This window comes from Glycine max, chromosome 5 (assembly GCF_000004515.6).
Source record: "Glycine max cultivar Williams 82 chromosome 5, Glycine_max_v4.0, whole genome shotgun sequence".
NCBI lineage: Eukaryota > Viridiplantae > Streptophyta > Magnoliopsida > Fabales > Fabaceae > Glycine > Glycine max.
Genome location: NC_038241.2, coordinates 4478957 through 4496761, shown reverse-complemented (window position 1 = coordinate 4496761; position 17805 = coordinate 4478957). Strand labels below are relative to the sequence as shown.

The 17805-nt window shown below is 29.3% G+C and overlaps 1 protein-coding gene and 2 non-coding genes across 3 annotated transcripts; 2 read left to right on the top strand and 1 right to left on the bottom strand.

The window, feature by feature from the left end:
- Positions 1 to 12590: 12590 nt before the first annotated feature.
- On the top strand, positions 12591 to 16003 carry IQD15 (protein IQ-DOMAIN 15). Its single transcript, XM_003525489.5, has 4 exons — positions 12591 to 13114; positions 14465 to 14656; positions 14980 to 15057; positions 15153 to 16003. The coding sequence occupies exons 1-4, from the start codon at positions 12758 to 12760 to the stop codon at positions 15861 to 15863; spliced, it is 1338 nt and encodes a 445-aa protein (XP_003525537.1). The 5' UTR covers positions 12591 to 12757; the 3' UTR covers positions 15864 to 16003.
- Positions 16004 to 17007: 1004 nt separating this feature from the next.
- Positions 17008 to 17081, bottom strand: TRNAV-AAC (transfer RNA valine (anticodon AAC)). Its single transcript has one exon. It is a non-coding gene; the product is annotated as a tRNA-Val (tRNA).
- Positions 17082 to 17450: 369 nt separating this feature from the next.
- On the top strand, positions 17451 to 17523 carry TRNAV-AAC (transfer RNA valine (anticodon AAC)). Its single transcript has one exon. It is a non-coding gene; the product is annotated as a tRNA-Val (tRNA).
- The last annotated feature ends 282 nt before the right edge of the window (positions 17524 to 17805 follow it).

Here is a 17805-nt window from a genome sequence, read left to right as displayed (position 1 = left end):
TTACCCACATCTACTCTGATACTCTAACCATGATCCTTCAAGTGAAAGAGCCTAATTTATCTATTTTCTTTCCCAAATTCCTTTGCAAAGATAAAATAGTAAATTGCATTAAGAATGGAGATGCATGAATAGGCTAAACAAACTCATTCTATTCCTAGACATGATTTCATTTAGATGTCATTTTCCAGTTTTTTAGAAAATAAACATTTTCCAATGTCTACGTCTTAAACAGATGCATGAGTATAGGTGATTTTTTTTCTCTCATAATGTTAGGTGGAAGAAGAGGAGCAACTTGAGCCAGAAGTTAGGGTTCCAACACATTAAAGATTTGGGAAAATACTTTGGTGTTCCAATCCTCCACAAGAAAGTTTCTAAAAGCATGTTCTAATTCATCCTCTCTAAGGTTAGTCAAAGACTTTCCTCTTGGAAAGCCAAACAACTATCCTTTCTTGGTCGTGTAATGCTTGTCAAATCTATCCTACAAGCACTTCCTTCTTATGCAATGCAATCTGCTCATCTTCCTAGATCCGTTTGTGATGAAGTATATAAGCAATGTAGGCACTTCATTTGGGGAGACAATGATAATTAATCATCAAAATATTCATACTGTATCATGGACAAAGCTATGTTAGCCGAAAGATGTTGGGGAGTTCGGATTAAGGCCAACTAGGATGGTGAACATCTTTTATATGATGATAGTAGGTTGGACCTTATGTGCGTATAGGGATGATTTATGGGTCCAAATTCTGAGAACAAAATATGAATGTGGTGATGGCATTGTACCTATTATTGATTTTAATAGAGCAGGGTCTAACTTGTGGAATGGTATTTGTAGTAGTTAGGAAATGGTGTACTGAAACTTGTATTTGAATGTTGGTGATGGTAATCAGATTGAGTTTTGGAACCATTCTTGGATCCCTGCTGGTGGTAAGTTTTGAGATCTGGCCTTGACTACAATACCTTCTTATCAGAATGCTAGTATGGTCTCTCAATATGTTGATAATCATGGTATGTAGGAATTTCAGCATTTAAATTCTCTTCTCAATACTGAAATCATTGACCATATACGATCCATTCCTCCCCTGAGGTTAGCTAATAAACCTAATCAAGTTTCTTGGAAAGGCTCTATAGACGAAAATTTTAGCATGGGAGTAGCCTTTAAGTCTCTCATGGACCCTAATAATTTGAACAAAAATACGAATTACAAGTTGGTGTAAAGTTGGCGGGGTCCAAAAAGAATAAGGATGTTATTATGGAAAATCTTAGCTAATGCTCTCTTATCTAATGAAGTTCGTAAAACCAGACATCTCACGGTTGATGCTTCTAGTCGAAACTGTGGCGAAGATATTGAAATCTTAGATCACATTTTTAGATGGTGTCCTAGGGCCAGAGTTGTCTGGTACCTGTTAATTAGAATATGCCCTCTAACTTCTTTGTGAATGATTTCAGGCAATGGATGGCAAGCAATGGGAAATCTGATGTTTTGGTTATAAGCAGAATTTTGGAATCAGGTTTTTGGTGTAGCCTTGGATATTTTATGGTGGTGTCGGAACAAAATGATAGTTGAGAATTTTTAGATTCAACCGAATGTGATATCGAGCCAAATTATGGGCAAAGCTGATGTAGTGGCAGAAAGTATGAACTATATGAAATTTATTGCCCTCGATGAAGCTAGAGTTCAAGGTCAAAAAAGCATTAGTTGGAGTAAGCCTCCAAATGGCTAGTTCAAACTTAATACTAATGGTTCAATCAATAAAGACATGAAGAAGGTAGCTACTAGTGTAGTTCTCAAGGATTCTAATGGTAAAGTCAACTTCTATTTTGCTATTGATATAGGCCATTGTTCAAATGTAATTGCAGAACTTTGGGCTATTATGCTTGGAATCCATATTGTGTGAAGTAGAGGGTTCAAGCAATTCATGGTAGAATATAATTCTTCTGTGGCTATTTTACTTTTGAACCATGGTTGCCCTTCATTTCACCTGTGTTCTAGCATGGTTTCAAATATCAAGGCTTTTAAGGAACAAGGAGGAAGTTTTGTTTGTCTCCATTCTCTTAGAAAAGGTAACCAAGTAACTGATAAGCTTGCCAATTTTGGTCTAGATCTAGATAGATAATTAAGAATTTTTTAGGATGTTCCTCAATTTTTATGAAACATTATTTTAGCGTATGTAAGTTTTGTTGTTTTTCCGTGTGATTTTTAATTATTTTTTGGGGATAGTTTCCTCTCCGATTCACCAAAAAAAAAAAGTTGTAGTAAAAATGAGTTGAGTACTTATAAAAAGACTTCAACACTTAATTTGACAGTAATTTTTGTAGGATGGTTCTTCATTTCAAAATGGTTGATGTTTTAGCCTTAAAAAATCACATTAAATGATATTTTCAGTTTTCAAGGAGGTATTAAAACTTTTTTTTTCAAATTTGCCCAAATAGGTCACATAAATATAATGATTTTGAATATTGTACCTATCAATTTTTCAACAACCACCATTAATCATCTAATATTTACAAGTAATGCATTTATGGAAAGTAAAAATATTTGGGTAAAATTGTTTTAATAAGTAACCTGTTGATTATTATTCTTAATCCATGTGAAAAAACCATAAACATTAGTCATTTTGTAATGAAGATAGTATCAATGTTGATTGTATGTATATATTATATGTAAAGGAAACTTGAAACTTTGTATTAATGTTGATTGTATCTATATATTATATGTAAAGGAAACTTGAAACTTTGTCAACGATTGAATAGAAATTCTACTTTGATAACAACTATTGATTTGATACTATATATAAAGGAAACTTGAAGCTTTGCTAACTGTTTGATCAAAATTCTAATTTGATAGTGGTCGTTGATTTGGTATTATATTTAAAAGAAGCTTGAAACTTTGTCAACTATTGGATCAAAATTCTAATTTGACAATAATTATTAATTTGATTGAATAAATATCTAGCATACTTTAATATTTATTAACCATTGGATCAAAAATCTAATTTCACAATAGCCGTTAATTTGGCTGTTGCAAAATTCTTTTGTAAAAAAAAGTCCGTTATTTTATTCAACGTGTTTTTTTTATAAAAAAGTATTAAACATTTTAGAATAAATATATTTTTTACTTTTGTTGATTTATTTTATTATTTAATTTCTATACTAAAATATTAATTTAAAAAGTATATATAATAAATAAAATGTTACTATTTAATATTATCATTGGATCAAAATTCTAATTTCACAATCGTGATTGATTTGGTTGTGGTAAAAAAAATTGTAAAAAAATGGTTAAACATTTTATAACTATTAGATTTGTAAATCATTTTTACAGAAACCATTTATTTTATTCAATGCAAATCCATTGATTTTATTCAACGGAAATTTAATGTAAAAAAATATTAAACATTTTAAAACAAATAGATTGTTTACTCGCTGATTTTATAATCAATTTTAAAAATGGATTATACAAATATATGTAGACATATATAAAAATATTTAATTTAATTTTTATATTAAAATATTAATTTGAAAATAATTATATAACAAATAAAACGTTACTACTTAATATTATCATTGTTTATTATTAATAGTAATTAAAGGACCCTTCAACCAATCATATTCAAGTTCTTAAAAATGATTTAACACTAACATAACATTTCAAAGTTTTTACTCTCATTAAATGATCAAACTAATTTACTACCAACAAAAAAACTGAACGTTTATTCCTCCTTTTCCTATTTGGTGGCTTCGTGGCCATTATTTTTCAGTAACTTTTTTTAAGCCATACGTTTATAATTTTTTGTGCCACATGAATATTATAAATATGAAGAACAAGATATTCACAAAAATTAATTTCTTTCTTGCATTCTGCATATTATTTCTATTAGTTTCTTTCACACATGTAGCAATGGCTACTTCCAGTAATGATAGGGGAGCAATGAATACTCTTATCACTGATCAAGATCAAGAAACAATGGTTATTTCGAGCAACGAAATAGATACTTCCAAAAAATGCTATGGAAAAGTAAGTAAAAAAAATTTAATGTTGACAAGAATTTTTTTTTTATAACAACATGCTCCATTTAAAATCCATTTGAAGAGTCTTTGTACAGGTTTTATAAGATGTTGAATTGTTGGGTGTGTCTTTCTACTACCTTTTCTATCTTCTATACAATTGGAGGACATTTGGAGTTTTTTTTATCACTTTTAGGTGAGCAAAAGTTGTATTCTTCTACATGGTAAACATTGTTTCTACATTATATTGTTCTTAAATACTACTTTTTTTCCTATTTTTTCCTATAAATTGATATTGTTTTCTTCTATGATAACATAAAGTATGATGAATTTTTAAAAAAATAAAAAATGACTTTTTATTTCCAGCCATCATTTGAATCTTCAGAGTTCTACCTTATCAATTATGCTCCAATTTGTGCTATAAAATTTATCAGGTTTATTGAAGCCTAAATGTTTAGGGTGATGTTGGAGAGGCCCATGATATTTCTCTCATAAATTCTATGAACATGACTTTTTCAATATCAATTGCCTCCTCACATACTACAATTTGAGTATTTTATTTTACTTCTTTAATAACATAGGTTGAAAATGAGTACATTATTATTTTTAAAAGAAAAATGACTTCCTTTTTGTTTTTTCATCTATGATTTGAGTCTTTAGAATAAGTAGTTTCATTCTTCATTCCCTTAAAGTGTGCAAAGGTCCTATTTGCTACTATTTGAGTATTTTATTTATGTATTAATTGTTCACTGAAACTAATGTTTAAACTTTAACATGCTCATATATGTTTAATTATTAACCAAATATCCATATAAGGTAGAAAATTATGTCATGATGGGATTAATCAACTTAAAATTTAAACAATATGATTAAAATTAATAACTTTGAAAGGATTAAAAAATCACACAATTTCAACAATTTTAAAAAAATTAATTTTACTATAATAAATTTAAATTGATTAATTATAAACACAAAAAATCAGTTAAATGGTAAATAATATCCATAATATAGAACACTCAAACATAATACTCATATTTATTATATTTAATTTTCTATTTAATATACTACTATAAATTAAAAATTAATAATTTTATTTATGTGCATATTAAAAAAATAAGTAAAGGAATATCAAAAATAATCTTTTTAATATTTTTTTAAAACAAGTTCGTATGACATTCAAAAATATAATTTAAATAAATTCGTGCAACTCATGAGTTTAAAATCTAGTTTATAGAGTATTTAAGATGGATTAAATGTTCGACATGGATCCCAAAGCATCTTAAGGGTAATATTAGTTTATTGTTTAGTAAGACACTATCAATTTACTCAAGATCGTTGTGTTGTGTTGTACTTGGGTGCATTATGGTGGTCTTGTATCTGGGTTATATATATGTTGAATTCAGTCAACATTTTAACTTAGAAATTTGGGTTAAGGTAGTTTGTTTAACGAATCAGGCTTCAAACCCGTCTCAAGCCCAGTCTAAATCAAAACTTCAGAATTAAACTTATCTGATTAATTTTTAGTGATGGTTAGATCAAGTTTATCTTTGTCAAAGGTCAACTCGATACTGAGTCTAAGTGGTCCTTATTTCTTTTCTTTTTCTTGTTGTGATATAAGTCGTATTCCATAGCCTCCAAAATTGTTACCCTAGGAGTATCGGTACATGTTTATGTACTGTACATACCTAATACATATTCGTGTATAGAGGTGAGGGAGGAAGCTTGCGTACATATGCACCAGTCACCACTTTTAAGTAGTGTACCTAGCGACACTCACCTCTCCCATCAATAATAGCAGAAAACGTTTGGTTAATTATTAGTTTATCATTTCATTGGACAAATCTTAACAAAAGGAACAAATTTGACTTTCAGTATCATGAAATTTTGTTATTATATTTATTAGGAAAAATGCATTAGCAATTGTAACCCAAGTGACCAACAAACTCAAAACTGGGTGAATTGAGTTTGAAAAACTTCCGCAAACCTTTATATTATGTAAACTGTTATTGAAATAGTATAATTGGCTCCCATAAACGATTTAATTAACCTATATCATGATGCTTTAGCATATATTTTTTTCCTGACTTGTGTATACTGATGCTGTACGTATTTAACCACCATATAAGAAGGAAATCTTTGAGTTGACTACAATGCACAGGATATATATATATATATATATATATATATATTTGTTTTGGAGAAATATTGCAAATTTAGCAGTCAGTTTGATTTTTGTTTTTTTAACGATTATAATTAGAATTTTTAACTTTTTGGTGAGATCCTAAGATAATCTTAAAAATTTTGTATATTTAGATTAATTTTTAGTTTAAAACTTAATGATAATATTTATTTTGTAGAAATTTAACGTAAATCTTTCTTTTACAAATTCAGTATATGTTGTGACTTCAGTGTGTTGTTTGGTTAGGTTAATTATTTAGAATGCAATGCTAGAAGTAGAATGCACCCAAAAATATGGAATTAAGCATGTTAACAAAGTTCAACACCCGTGAAGAAACACTGTCTGCTTTTTAAAATGGAACTGCTAAAACAAATAAAATTGTGTGGAATTAAGCATTGTGTTTGGTTCCCACGTATTAGTTACGAGCGTGTAGAGCCCAAGTGACAGACCATATTTGGGCAAATGTCAAATCACCAAAAACTGGCCTGAGTTTCAGAATCCATGGACAGCTGGACCCACCCACACAGTTTTACTCTTTGTCTTTAATATTGCAAAGGAAATTGATGTAGAAGAAGAAAACATGCTACGTAAGAGAAAGGGGGGCAAAGATACTATGGCAGATTTGATCAGAGGGTTAAGACGATGATTCTTGCGTGCTTCTTTCTTCTCCCATGGTACGAACACCGACCTCCGTTCTGTCAAGTGTCCGCATCAACCATGCCCACTTTACGCGAGTCACGTGATCTAGCAGTAATGCCCAGAGGCCAGTGCCTATGTTACTACTTACTGGCTACCTAGCTACCTAGCTCCTGCTATAAGTATAACCATTGGTTCCTTTATAGGGTAGGAATCAGTAACGTTATTCTCCCTTTTCTGTGCCGTGCCCTATCACCTTTCTTTAACCATTCACCTTTCACCCCTATCCCTATGTATGCATCTCCCCGATATTTCTTTTTTCTTTTTTTCAAATGATTAATAGTGTGTTTTGGATTGGATATGGGGTAATTATCTACTTTCGTACTTAAATTTACTAGAAGATAAATTAAAATTTTGATTTTGAATTTATAAAAGCGTGAGAAATTAGGTTTATTGTTTGTTTTATCTATTAATTCAAATGGTCATATATACCTGACATTGACTATAATGATATGAGAATGAATAGTTATCACATATTAAAAAGTTAATTTTTATTTTATCTTTAAACCTAATAATTTATTGTCATTTTAGCTTTTAAAATTAGTCGCTTATCTAAATTTAATTACATGTTATCATTTTAGTTCCTAATATTACTTTTGTATTTTTAATTGAGTGTTACACTATATATAAATTATTAATACAGTGATAATAGTTGACATTTGTGTACGGTAATAACAACTATTTATGGTGATAAAAATTAAATGAAAATAATTATTAAGTATAAAATAAAAAAATATTTTATATTTATAATTACTATTAATTTATTTATTACATTTCATGAAGTTAAAATTCTAATAACTAATGTTATAACTGTTACAAACAACCACATAACTAGATTGAAAATAAATAAATATATGAAAAATAAATTAATTTTAATAAGAATCAAATTAAAAATATGGATTATGTAAACATATAAATATTAACAAATAATTATTTGTAGAAGTCAATATATTTATTTAATTAAGGAGAAAATTAGAAGCAAAGAAATACTAAATAGATCATTTTATTCAATCAAAATTTAAGACAAAATTATAATTTTTTTCACCTTTTCATTATATTTTATATACTCCAACATGACTAACATAGTGAGTGAATTATATTTTAAACTTAATTTTTAGGTCATATACTCCAATATGATAGGTGATTATTAGCTTTTCCATTGATAATATAATGAGCTAACTATATTTTATGTTTGATTTTGTAGTTGTATATTTTAACTTATAATGTGTCATATCTTCTAATACTCAATCTTTAAATGACTATGTGAAAATTGAAAAAGAATATATAAGAAAATAGTACAACACTTTTTTTATGTCATGTTATACTCAATCGTTAGAATGAGTCAATTTTTTTAAACTATATTTTTATCATTAACATTATTTCATAAAATAGATTAATTAATTAATTTGTCTAGCATTCTACACGCATTAGTATCACATAAAATATAACTTAATTTGGGTAAAATATTTGGTGTTAAACCTTATAGAATCTTATTAGTAATGTTTTATATTTAACACTTACTATTGTGATATAATCACTCATAAATTAGTTTCATGTTTATAATATAATTTAAATGGCTAAATTGTAGAAAGAACAAAAGTGAAAGAATATGGTAATGTTTGTGATAATAATTTCATGTAACTTGAGACTTAATTGAAAATTTAAAAGTGTTTTTAGGAACTAAAATGACAGTACATGTTAAATTCAGAGACAAAAATATCAGTAAGTGATTAAGTTCAAGATTAAATTGACGGTAAGTTGTTAACTTAAAAAGTTAACTTTTTAACACATGTCAACGGTCAATTATCACGTCATCATTGAAAGTGATACGTAAGCTTGATCATTTGAGTTATCAGATAAACTTAGAATTAATTTATCACATTTTCTTACAAATTCAGGGATAAAAATTTAATTTTTTATCTTTTAAGCGCTTAATAAACTTAAAAACAAAAAAATATATTTACCCATTAGATTTATGATGAGAAATTATCAATTAATTTTTCATAGTGAACTAGTAAAGGTAAAGCAACACATAATTGTTTTAAAGTTTTCATGGTATGAGGTAGAATTGATTTTTACTGTTCAAACACACTATAAATAATGTTATTGTTGGTTTTATTCTTTCTCGGTATATATACTATTCTCTTCATCTTTAATAATAAAATATAGTTAATTAATTTAAGCTTATTAAAAATATTAGTTAATTTAGTTATTAATATCAAATTTATTTATAATTATATGTTTTTTAAAATTTATTCTTAATTTTATTAGAAATCTATTTATCTTCTTTAGTCTCTAGAGTGAGAAAGAGATAATTTATGATATTTTAGTAAAAATTAATTAATATATAGAAGAGATAAAATAAATTATTGATGATATCTTATAAATAAGAACCAAGAATATATATAAACAAAAATGTTGGTGCCCTGAATTCATAAGCATTATTAATCCAACATCCACTGCTGCTGGAACAATTGCACGCAGGGGCAATGACCATGTTGAGAACTGTTTCAATCCAATAAGAATAAGAAACAGTATTCTTCCGTTTAAAATGTGCAACTTGGAAAGAATTTGTAGATATTGTAATTGAATTCAAACTCGTGATTGAATTTTTTTATTTATTACCATCTCTCATAAATTTCACTCAAACCCACTCTGCAAAAAGCAAAGATGAGATGGAAAGAGCTAAACCCACGGACTCTACCTTGCTCTCTTGTCATGTCTAATTGATGGTTATTAGATTGTTACATTTACCAACTCTTATAGCCCTAGAAGGTGTAACGGATGTCCACGAGATAGAAGTAGAAGTCAATCAAAATTTGAAATTTTTGTTTATTAAATAAACTATTTTTTATATCTGAGAATATTTTTATCTTTTGAATTGAAGTTTTCTTTTTATTTGTGAGTAAAACTTCGAGTTATTACATGGTCACATGTTTTCGTGTGGGTTTGAATTAGGGGATAAAATTAATTTTGAATAAAATTGATTTTCAAAAAACACAAATGACGATATAATTCTTCAACAAAATGTGATGATATATTATTATTTTTAAATAAAATTAAAACATGTAGATTTATTTATTGTTAACTTTTCAGAGGATTTATAATTGTAATAATAAGAATTTAAAATTAATCAAAACTAGTATTTTAGTTTTATATTGCGGATGATAAATATTTGTTTTTATATTATCATAATTTATAATAAATTAATATATTTGAACATGTAAATTGTATTTAAAGTTTCTAATAAATTATATAGATTGTGATATAAAATTATTTTTAAAAAATAAAATTCAATTCAGAAATTTTTTTTTAAAGAAATAAACAGTAAAAAAATATCAAGTATACAGATAGGAGGATAGTTTTTTTGCTATAATATAGAACACACTCTCTTATTTTTATTTTTATTTTACATTTTATTTTATCTTCTAATTCAAATCATGTGTCATTCTGTACAGTGTACACCAATAATGAAATACAAAGCCAGAAAAATGAAATCCAGCTATATCAATAAATAAAACAGCTATAAAGAATTTTATCACTTATAAATTGTAATAGCCTTATTTAAATAAGACAAGCGAAACACAAGGGATTACAAATACGAGAATAGTAATTAGTATTCTAAGTACACTCTTTAAAAAACTTAAAGTAAAAAAAAAATATTAAAAGACAAAAAATTATATTATTCATAATTTTTATTTTAATTCTTCAAACAATATTCTAAGTATAATACTTAGCAAGATTATTATAAATAAAAGATAAATATTAATCAATATCATATCTGAAGATATTATTATTTTAAGGAATTTAAAGAAAAAAAGTTATTATTAGAATATATAAAATTATATGGTTCATTTTTTTTACGTCTTTTTATTATCTTTATAATATATATATATTAATATTTTAAAAATACTGGTTACTCGGACCCTAAATAAAAATGTAGCGATAAAGTGTGGGAAATTGTAGCCCTGTTGAGTGAGGGCTACTACTGAATAGTGAGTGTGGTTCCATCCTTGCTCGGATCGCGAGCTCTTTTTTTTCTGTCACAGGAATTGATCCATTGTTTACTGCTCTGCTTCTGCCACTTCACTTTGTGTATAGCCTCTATCATTTCCTTATGGGACCTCACCTTTGCACCATTGTGTCATGCAATCAAATTACCAATCTATCATTTCATTGGATTGGTCATCAACAACAAGATCATCATGGTCTAGATACGGTAGACTAGGGTTATGGGGCATGGGCAACTCATAAACGACCATATTAACCTAATTAATTACTTTTCTCTAATTTTGGTTTTCTTTTCTCATTAGAGTTTATCCCTCTTCCATTTCAAAAAAATAAAAATAAAAAAATTAAGTGGCAGACTATAGGAAAAATAGAAACGTACATCTTTCCACTAAGTAGACCTTTGATTTGGGAGAAACTTTTTTTAATTTTTTGAAAATATTAGGTTGAGAATTTTATTTTATTTTTTTTATATTCATTTTAAAAAATAATATTTTTGAGAAAGGATGTTTTTAACTTTTTACCACAAAAATATTTTTATGAAAAAAGATGAGAATCGTACTTTTTTTAGTTTAATTTTTCTTTTACTATAATACAAATATTATTTTATTCTTATTATAATGATAAAAATATTACATAACTTTTGATTCTCAAAAAGTTTATCTAAATACTTTTATTCATTTTTAAGAAACATAATTTAAAGGATTCATAATTCTCATAATCATCATTTCTGAGTATGAATTTTTTTCCCCTAATGTTAAACCATGTACTTGACTCATTTCTATGAATGTTGACCCTCAAAATAATAGTTACTTCACAATCAATCTATAAAATTATAGAATAATGGATATTACATATGAAAGATATTCAATTGTAAATTGTAATGTGCAATTAATTTTCATAGATATACATAACAATATGATGATGAAGAATTGTCTAACACACTACTTTAAAACTAATTTTAGAGTTAGGTTCATTTATAATTTTGTCATTCTTTTTTTCATAGAACTACGTTAGGTACTGAAACACATAGTAAACTGGCATATGAATTATTTTATGCCGTAGTTATGAGTAATAATCTAGCAAATATAGAATCAAACAACCATAAAGCATAATTTTCAAAAGTCAGAAGTTAAAGTCAAAAGATTCATCATCAAAGTTAGAATGAGAGGAGGAATAAGAAAAGAAATAGTAGGGGGCATGCAAAAAAAAAAGAAAGAAGATTATTTTCAAGTTGTTTACAATTTTCGATGCAGGTTTAAGGGGAATCAAACAGACTTAACTTCAATACAACACAGCTTAAGTAGCCATACTTAACATTTAAAAAAAAAAAATCTTCCATTCAATTTATTTTAAAAACGTTATTTTCATAAAAAAATAAATTACTTAAATGTTAAAGATTAGAAAATGTATTTTAACTCAAGTTCTCATCTTAAGGAGAGATACTAAAAAAAAATTTGGAACAAATAATACTTTGATAAACCTAAATTAAAATTTCAATGAACAGTTTAAAATAATAAAGTTTTTCTAAATGTAAGACTATCCTAATTAAAAAAAAACTTATTAATTTTTTTATCAACTAATATTTTTAAAACACGTTAGTATTTGCCTTAAAAAAATAAGGGTAAAAAGTTCGTTTGGCTTGACGTCACGTCACAAAGGGACACAGTTTCCTCCTTTTACTTAAAACAAAGCCATCCTCTTTCATTTCTCACTCCCACGCTCTCTTCCCTCTCCTTCCTCTTCAACTTCCACGTTCTTCTTTCTCTCTGTCCTTCGTCACCGTTGATATTCATTCACACATAAATATTACTTTTTTCTCAAAACCCAAAACTATTCGCTTCTGAGAACTGTTTAGAAGAAATAATGGGTAAGGCAACAAAGTGGTTTCGCGGGTTTTTCGGTCTCAAAAAAACAGAGTACACTGCCCCACCCGCCAAGCCTCCCAAAGAGAAACGCCGATGGAGCTTCGTTAAATCATACACTGAAAAAGACAACACCACTGCCGCCACGTGTCCACCACAAAGAAACAACAACAACCACGCCATGGCAGTAGCAGCAGCCACCGCTGCCGTGGCGGAAGCGGCGGTGGCTGCCGCCGAAGCCGCAGCCGTCGTGGTGAGACTAACAAGCAGCAGCGGTAGGTGCGCCGACGCTGGACCCACCAGGATTCGACAACATTGGGCTGCTGTTAGGATCCAAGCCGCTTTTCGAGGATGTTTGGTTCGTGTTCTTGACTACTATTACCAACATTCTTAATTTTTTATTGTTGTTGTTTAATTTCTCTGCTATTTACTCACAATTCTTTTTTTAGTTTTCTGGTCGTGTTGTTGTTGTTGAGCTGATTCCTTCCTTAGTTCTATTCTCTGTGTCACTGAGCTGTTCTGTTTTGTCTCTTTAAGTTCGGTGTTTAGTCAGATTTTTCGATCAGATATTAGTTATTAGTAAAATCTGATATATTCTCCATGATTGATGTGAAAAAAAAGTTACATAATTTTTTAGGGGTGAAATTTTTTTATGGATCAAGGGTGATGTACTGTGATGCTGGTACCATGTTGTGTACAAGGACAAGACAGTGGTGGTAGATTGCATGGGTAGGTGGTTATTACTCTTGTTCAATGTTGGGTTTCCCACTAGTGGCCAAATTGTATGTGAGGCGGTGTGCGACATGGTTCAATGCTTCTGCCCTGGCACATGAGAGATATTCTGTCTTTTTGGTAGAATAATGACATTGGGCTTTAGGCCTTTTGGTTTTGTGGGGACAGATACGAGTCTGAAGGGGGATTTGCTTCTTTAGAGTGAGGAAACGAAATATGTTTGATTTTGATGTTGCCTTTAGATGTGCTTGCATTGTAGTGTATGATTTTTCCAAGACTAATAAAACTATGGGGTTTTTCCATCTGCAAGCTCTGGGTTCCAAGGTGGACCCTCCTGCCCTTGCTCTTGGTTGACCATCTTAGTCGTAATGAGTAATGGAAGTTTTTTGTTTTTGTGTATCTAAACATGTAATACAGTTAAAAATAGAAAAAAAAAATGTATATTTTAAAAGTATGAAAATAATTTAATATTTTGTTTTTTATTTAACTTAAAATATTTAATAAAGTGCATTTTAATTCTGTCATACCAATGCTCGAGAATTTCGGTTTGGTTCAAGAATGAAATGAGATATTATCTGTTAAAAAATTAAATTTTAAAAAGTTCATTCTGATTTCATGAGTGCTTTAGTACAAGTTCTTCAATTTGTTCCTTGGTAATCTTCAATTTTAAGTTCTTACACGAATGCCATAACTTGGTCCTGAATTATGTCATTGGACTGTGTTACCATTCTCACATATTGTAATGAGACACCCGGTTGGAACTTAGGATCAATTTCCCTTTATTTTTTTTTAGATTGTTGTATTGTGGCAGTGTGTGCAGTCTTCATCTGATTTCTTATTAAGAGAATGCCATGAGACATTCACTGAGGCTTATCATTACCTGCTATAACTTGGAATGTAACCTTGTTGCGAATTGCGTTCAAGATATTATAACTCTGCTCAATGCTCATTGACTCTTTAATATTGAAACTGTTAGGCAAGGAGAGCACTGCGAGCATTAAAGGGATTGGTGAAGTTGCAGGCATTGGTGAGAGGTCACATTGAGAGGAAGCGCACAGCGGAGTGGCTGAAAAGAGTGCAAGTACTCTTACATGCACAGCCACAAGTTTCTGCAGGGTTGATCCTGCATGCCTCACCTTCGGGTTCAAAGTTATCTAGCCACCTCCATGTAAGTATTATTTGTAAATTACTACTTCCATTAGCCTCACTATCTTTTTTATTGTAGAATGAAAAATATTGCTTTTCTTTTGTTTTAAATATATAAATTTGACTTTGTCAATCAAGGTTGATGCACCAATATATAAGTTGATATGAGTAATCAAGACTAGGTTTGCACATGTGGAAGTTAACTCATTCTCTTGTTAACCAATATATCACACGGTTGAGCATCTTTTAAATTCGTCAATTAATGTATGTTGCATACATATTACTCTTGACTATTGTACACCAAAAAAGATATGATCATACAGTTTTCCGAATGACCATTTGCAGGGTCCAGAAACACCCGAAAAATTTGAAAGCCCTATCAGATCTAAGAGCATGAAACATGAGCACTCACCTATACTCAAGGTATTGTCTCGCCATAACTTACCCAACGATGGTGAATTTTGTGCATTATTAAATTCAAGTTGTATATATTTATGGAAGCATTTATGTCATTGTAGAGAAATGGCTCCAAATCCTGTGTCCAGATCAATGGCTATCAAGAGATGTGTGGGAGTAGATCAGAGAGTCAAGTGAATGAACAATCATGGAACTCAGGAAGATCATTGAATAGAACATACAGCTCCAATGATGAAAGAAATGACAGAGTTCTTGAAGTTGATTCTGGAAAACCACACTTCACAATAAAGCGCAAAAATCTCTCTTTCTCCACAGGTTCTGATCTTTATAGTAAGAGTTTGAACAGCACAAAGGAATCAACATCTCTTCAATCTGGTCAAAGTTCATGCTGTGAGGTTCAGTCTCACAGTTACACCTCACAAAAAGTGAATGAGGTTGAGGAGAGTCCATTCTGCACTGCTGACAATAGTCCACAATATTTATCTGCCACTTCTAAAGATGGTGGCTTCAAAAGAAGCCCTTTTACTCCTACTAAGAGTGATGGCTCTAGAAGCTACATTCGTGGTTACCCTGATTATCCAAGTTACATGGCATGCACTGAATCTTCAAAGGCAAAGGCCAGATCTCTGAGTGCACCAAAACAAAGACCTCAAAGTGAGAAGTCTGGTTCATCTAATAGATACTCACTTAATGGATTTGATATGTCAAGATTGGCCACACAAAGGGCAATGCAAGCAAGCTTCACCAACAAAGCATATCCAGGTTCTGGTCGTTTGGACAAGCTTGGTATGCCTGTGGGATACAGATTCTGATTGAGTTATGTTTATGTTAAGAGGGCTGTTATGTATCTTTTATTTTTCATAGTCTTAACATCTGATCTTGCTAACCAACCGGTTGTACTTTGAGCTTCCATTGCGAGTTTATGTGTAAGCATTAGAAATCTACAACCAAATTCAGTGCATACTACTAACTATCAAGTCATTTTTACTTGGATGAACTGCGTTAAAGGAATTGTTATCTTAGCCTTTCAAAAGCCTAAGACTTGTGTTTGTCAGTTACATTGCACACTTTATGCATTTTTTTTATCGGTAAAATCGAAGATGGGCATGGATAATGATTTCTTTTACTGTAAGATGGGCATAACTATCTGCCAACCAGGGGAATCTCAAGAAAGGAAGGCATTGGAGAGTGTGGTGAAGCTCAATTCTTCTTGGCCAGTGAACATAAATACCAAGAGAATCAGAATAAAATTTCCTTCGCCGGCGTGCATCCATTACTCGAATTCTGCAACATGTTATTAATAAAGATCTTATGAAAAATATTGGATTGGTTTGCAAATTAAAGTTATGGTCGTAATAGTCCCAAGATAGGTTTAATTAATTTGTACTACAGATATAATTTTTTAACCTTGAAATAAATCAAATAATTTAACCAGTTAGGACAAAAATATCAATCCTTTAACTAAAGTAGAATTGAATGCACTCAAATTTAACTATATATGAATTGACTTAGATTTGTAAATAATTAAAACAAAAAAATGTAAATGCAATCAGATTATTTTTGTATATCATTTTATTCTTAAATATACTCAACTCAAAAGGGTGTGTTATGAAATGTTTGGATTTGGGGTTGAGGGTAAACTAATTTTTAACAAGAGTGTTAAGATTTTGATTAGATGATACAAAACAAATAATATTGAAGTAGACTTTCATTTTAATCCTCGAATGATTTTAGAATCATTTTTTTTAGGGAAAAGAAACATCAATTTGGATTTTGAAAAAAATTATTATATGGATTCAGTTTGCGAGAAATTTAAATAAAGACAGAAACCTCTATAAACATTTTTCTTGGTTTACTTAAGAGTACGTTGTAAAGTCTATAGATTGATACTTCCAATAAAGAAGTTTCTATCTCAAAGTCGTACAATTTTTTTTGAAAAAGCGTAAAAAAAGCAAATGGCTTCGCCCGGACTCGAACCGGAGACCTTCAGTGTGTTAGATTGACGTGATAACCAACTACACCACGAAACCTTGATGCTTTAATTAGCCTTAAAGTTATATATGTTTATTTTAAATTTCTAAAGTATTAAAAATTAAAATTATATAAATTTTATGAGAGCTTCGCATATTGTATTATCTACAAATATATAATTAAATATAAATTAAATATGGTATTTTAATGTATACATTTTTATATCTATTTTATAATTATAATTATATTCTTAAGTTATTATTTTATCCTTATAATTATCTTCACAAGTCAATCCACTAACTTCTATTATAATTTTTTTATTTTTAAAAAACATATAAAAGAAGTTACAGATGAAGTGTATTTTTTTCCTAGTTAATTTAATCTTAAGATTAATTGAATATAATTCTAAAAAAGTTAAGAAGTAGCAAGGTATCGTGGTGTAGTTGGTTATCACGTCAGTCTAACACACTGAAGGTCTCTGGTTCGAATCCGGCGACGCCATTGTCTTTTGCTGTTTTTTTATTTTATTTTTGTGAAACGAATTTGCAACTTTTTCGTTGAAAATCATCAACCTATAGACTGTTTACGTGCTTTTAAGTAAACCGATGTAAAAAAAGATGTTTATATATGTTTCTGTCTCAGTGTATGATTATGATGTATATATGAAACTTGCCACGTGATGTATCATTTTCTCAGTATGACTGTATGATAATCTGGAAGCATTTGATTGGATACTACTAAATAAAAATTTAGATATGTTATAAAATATCATTGAATAAATAC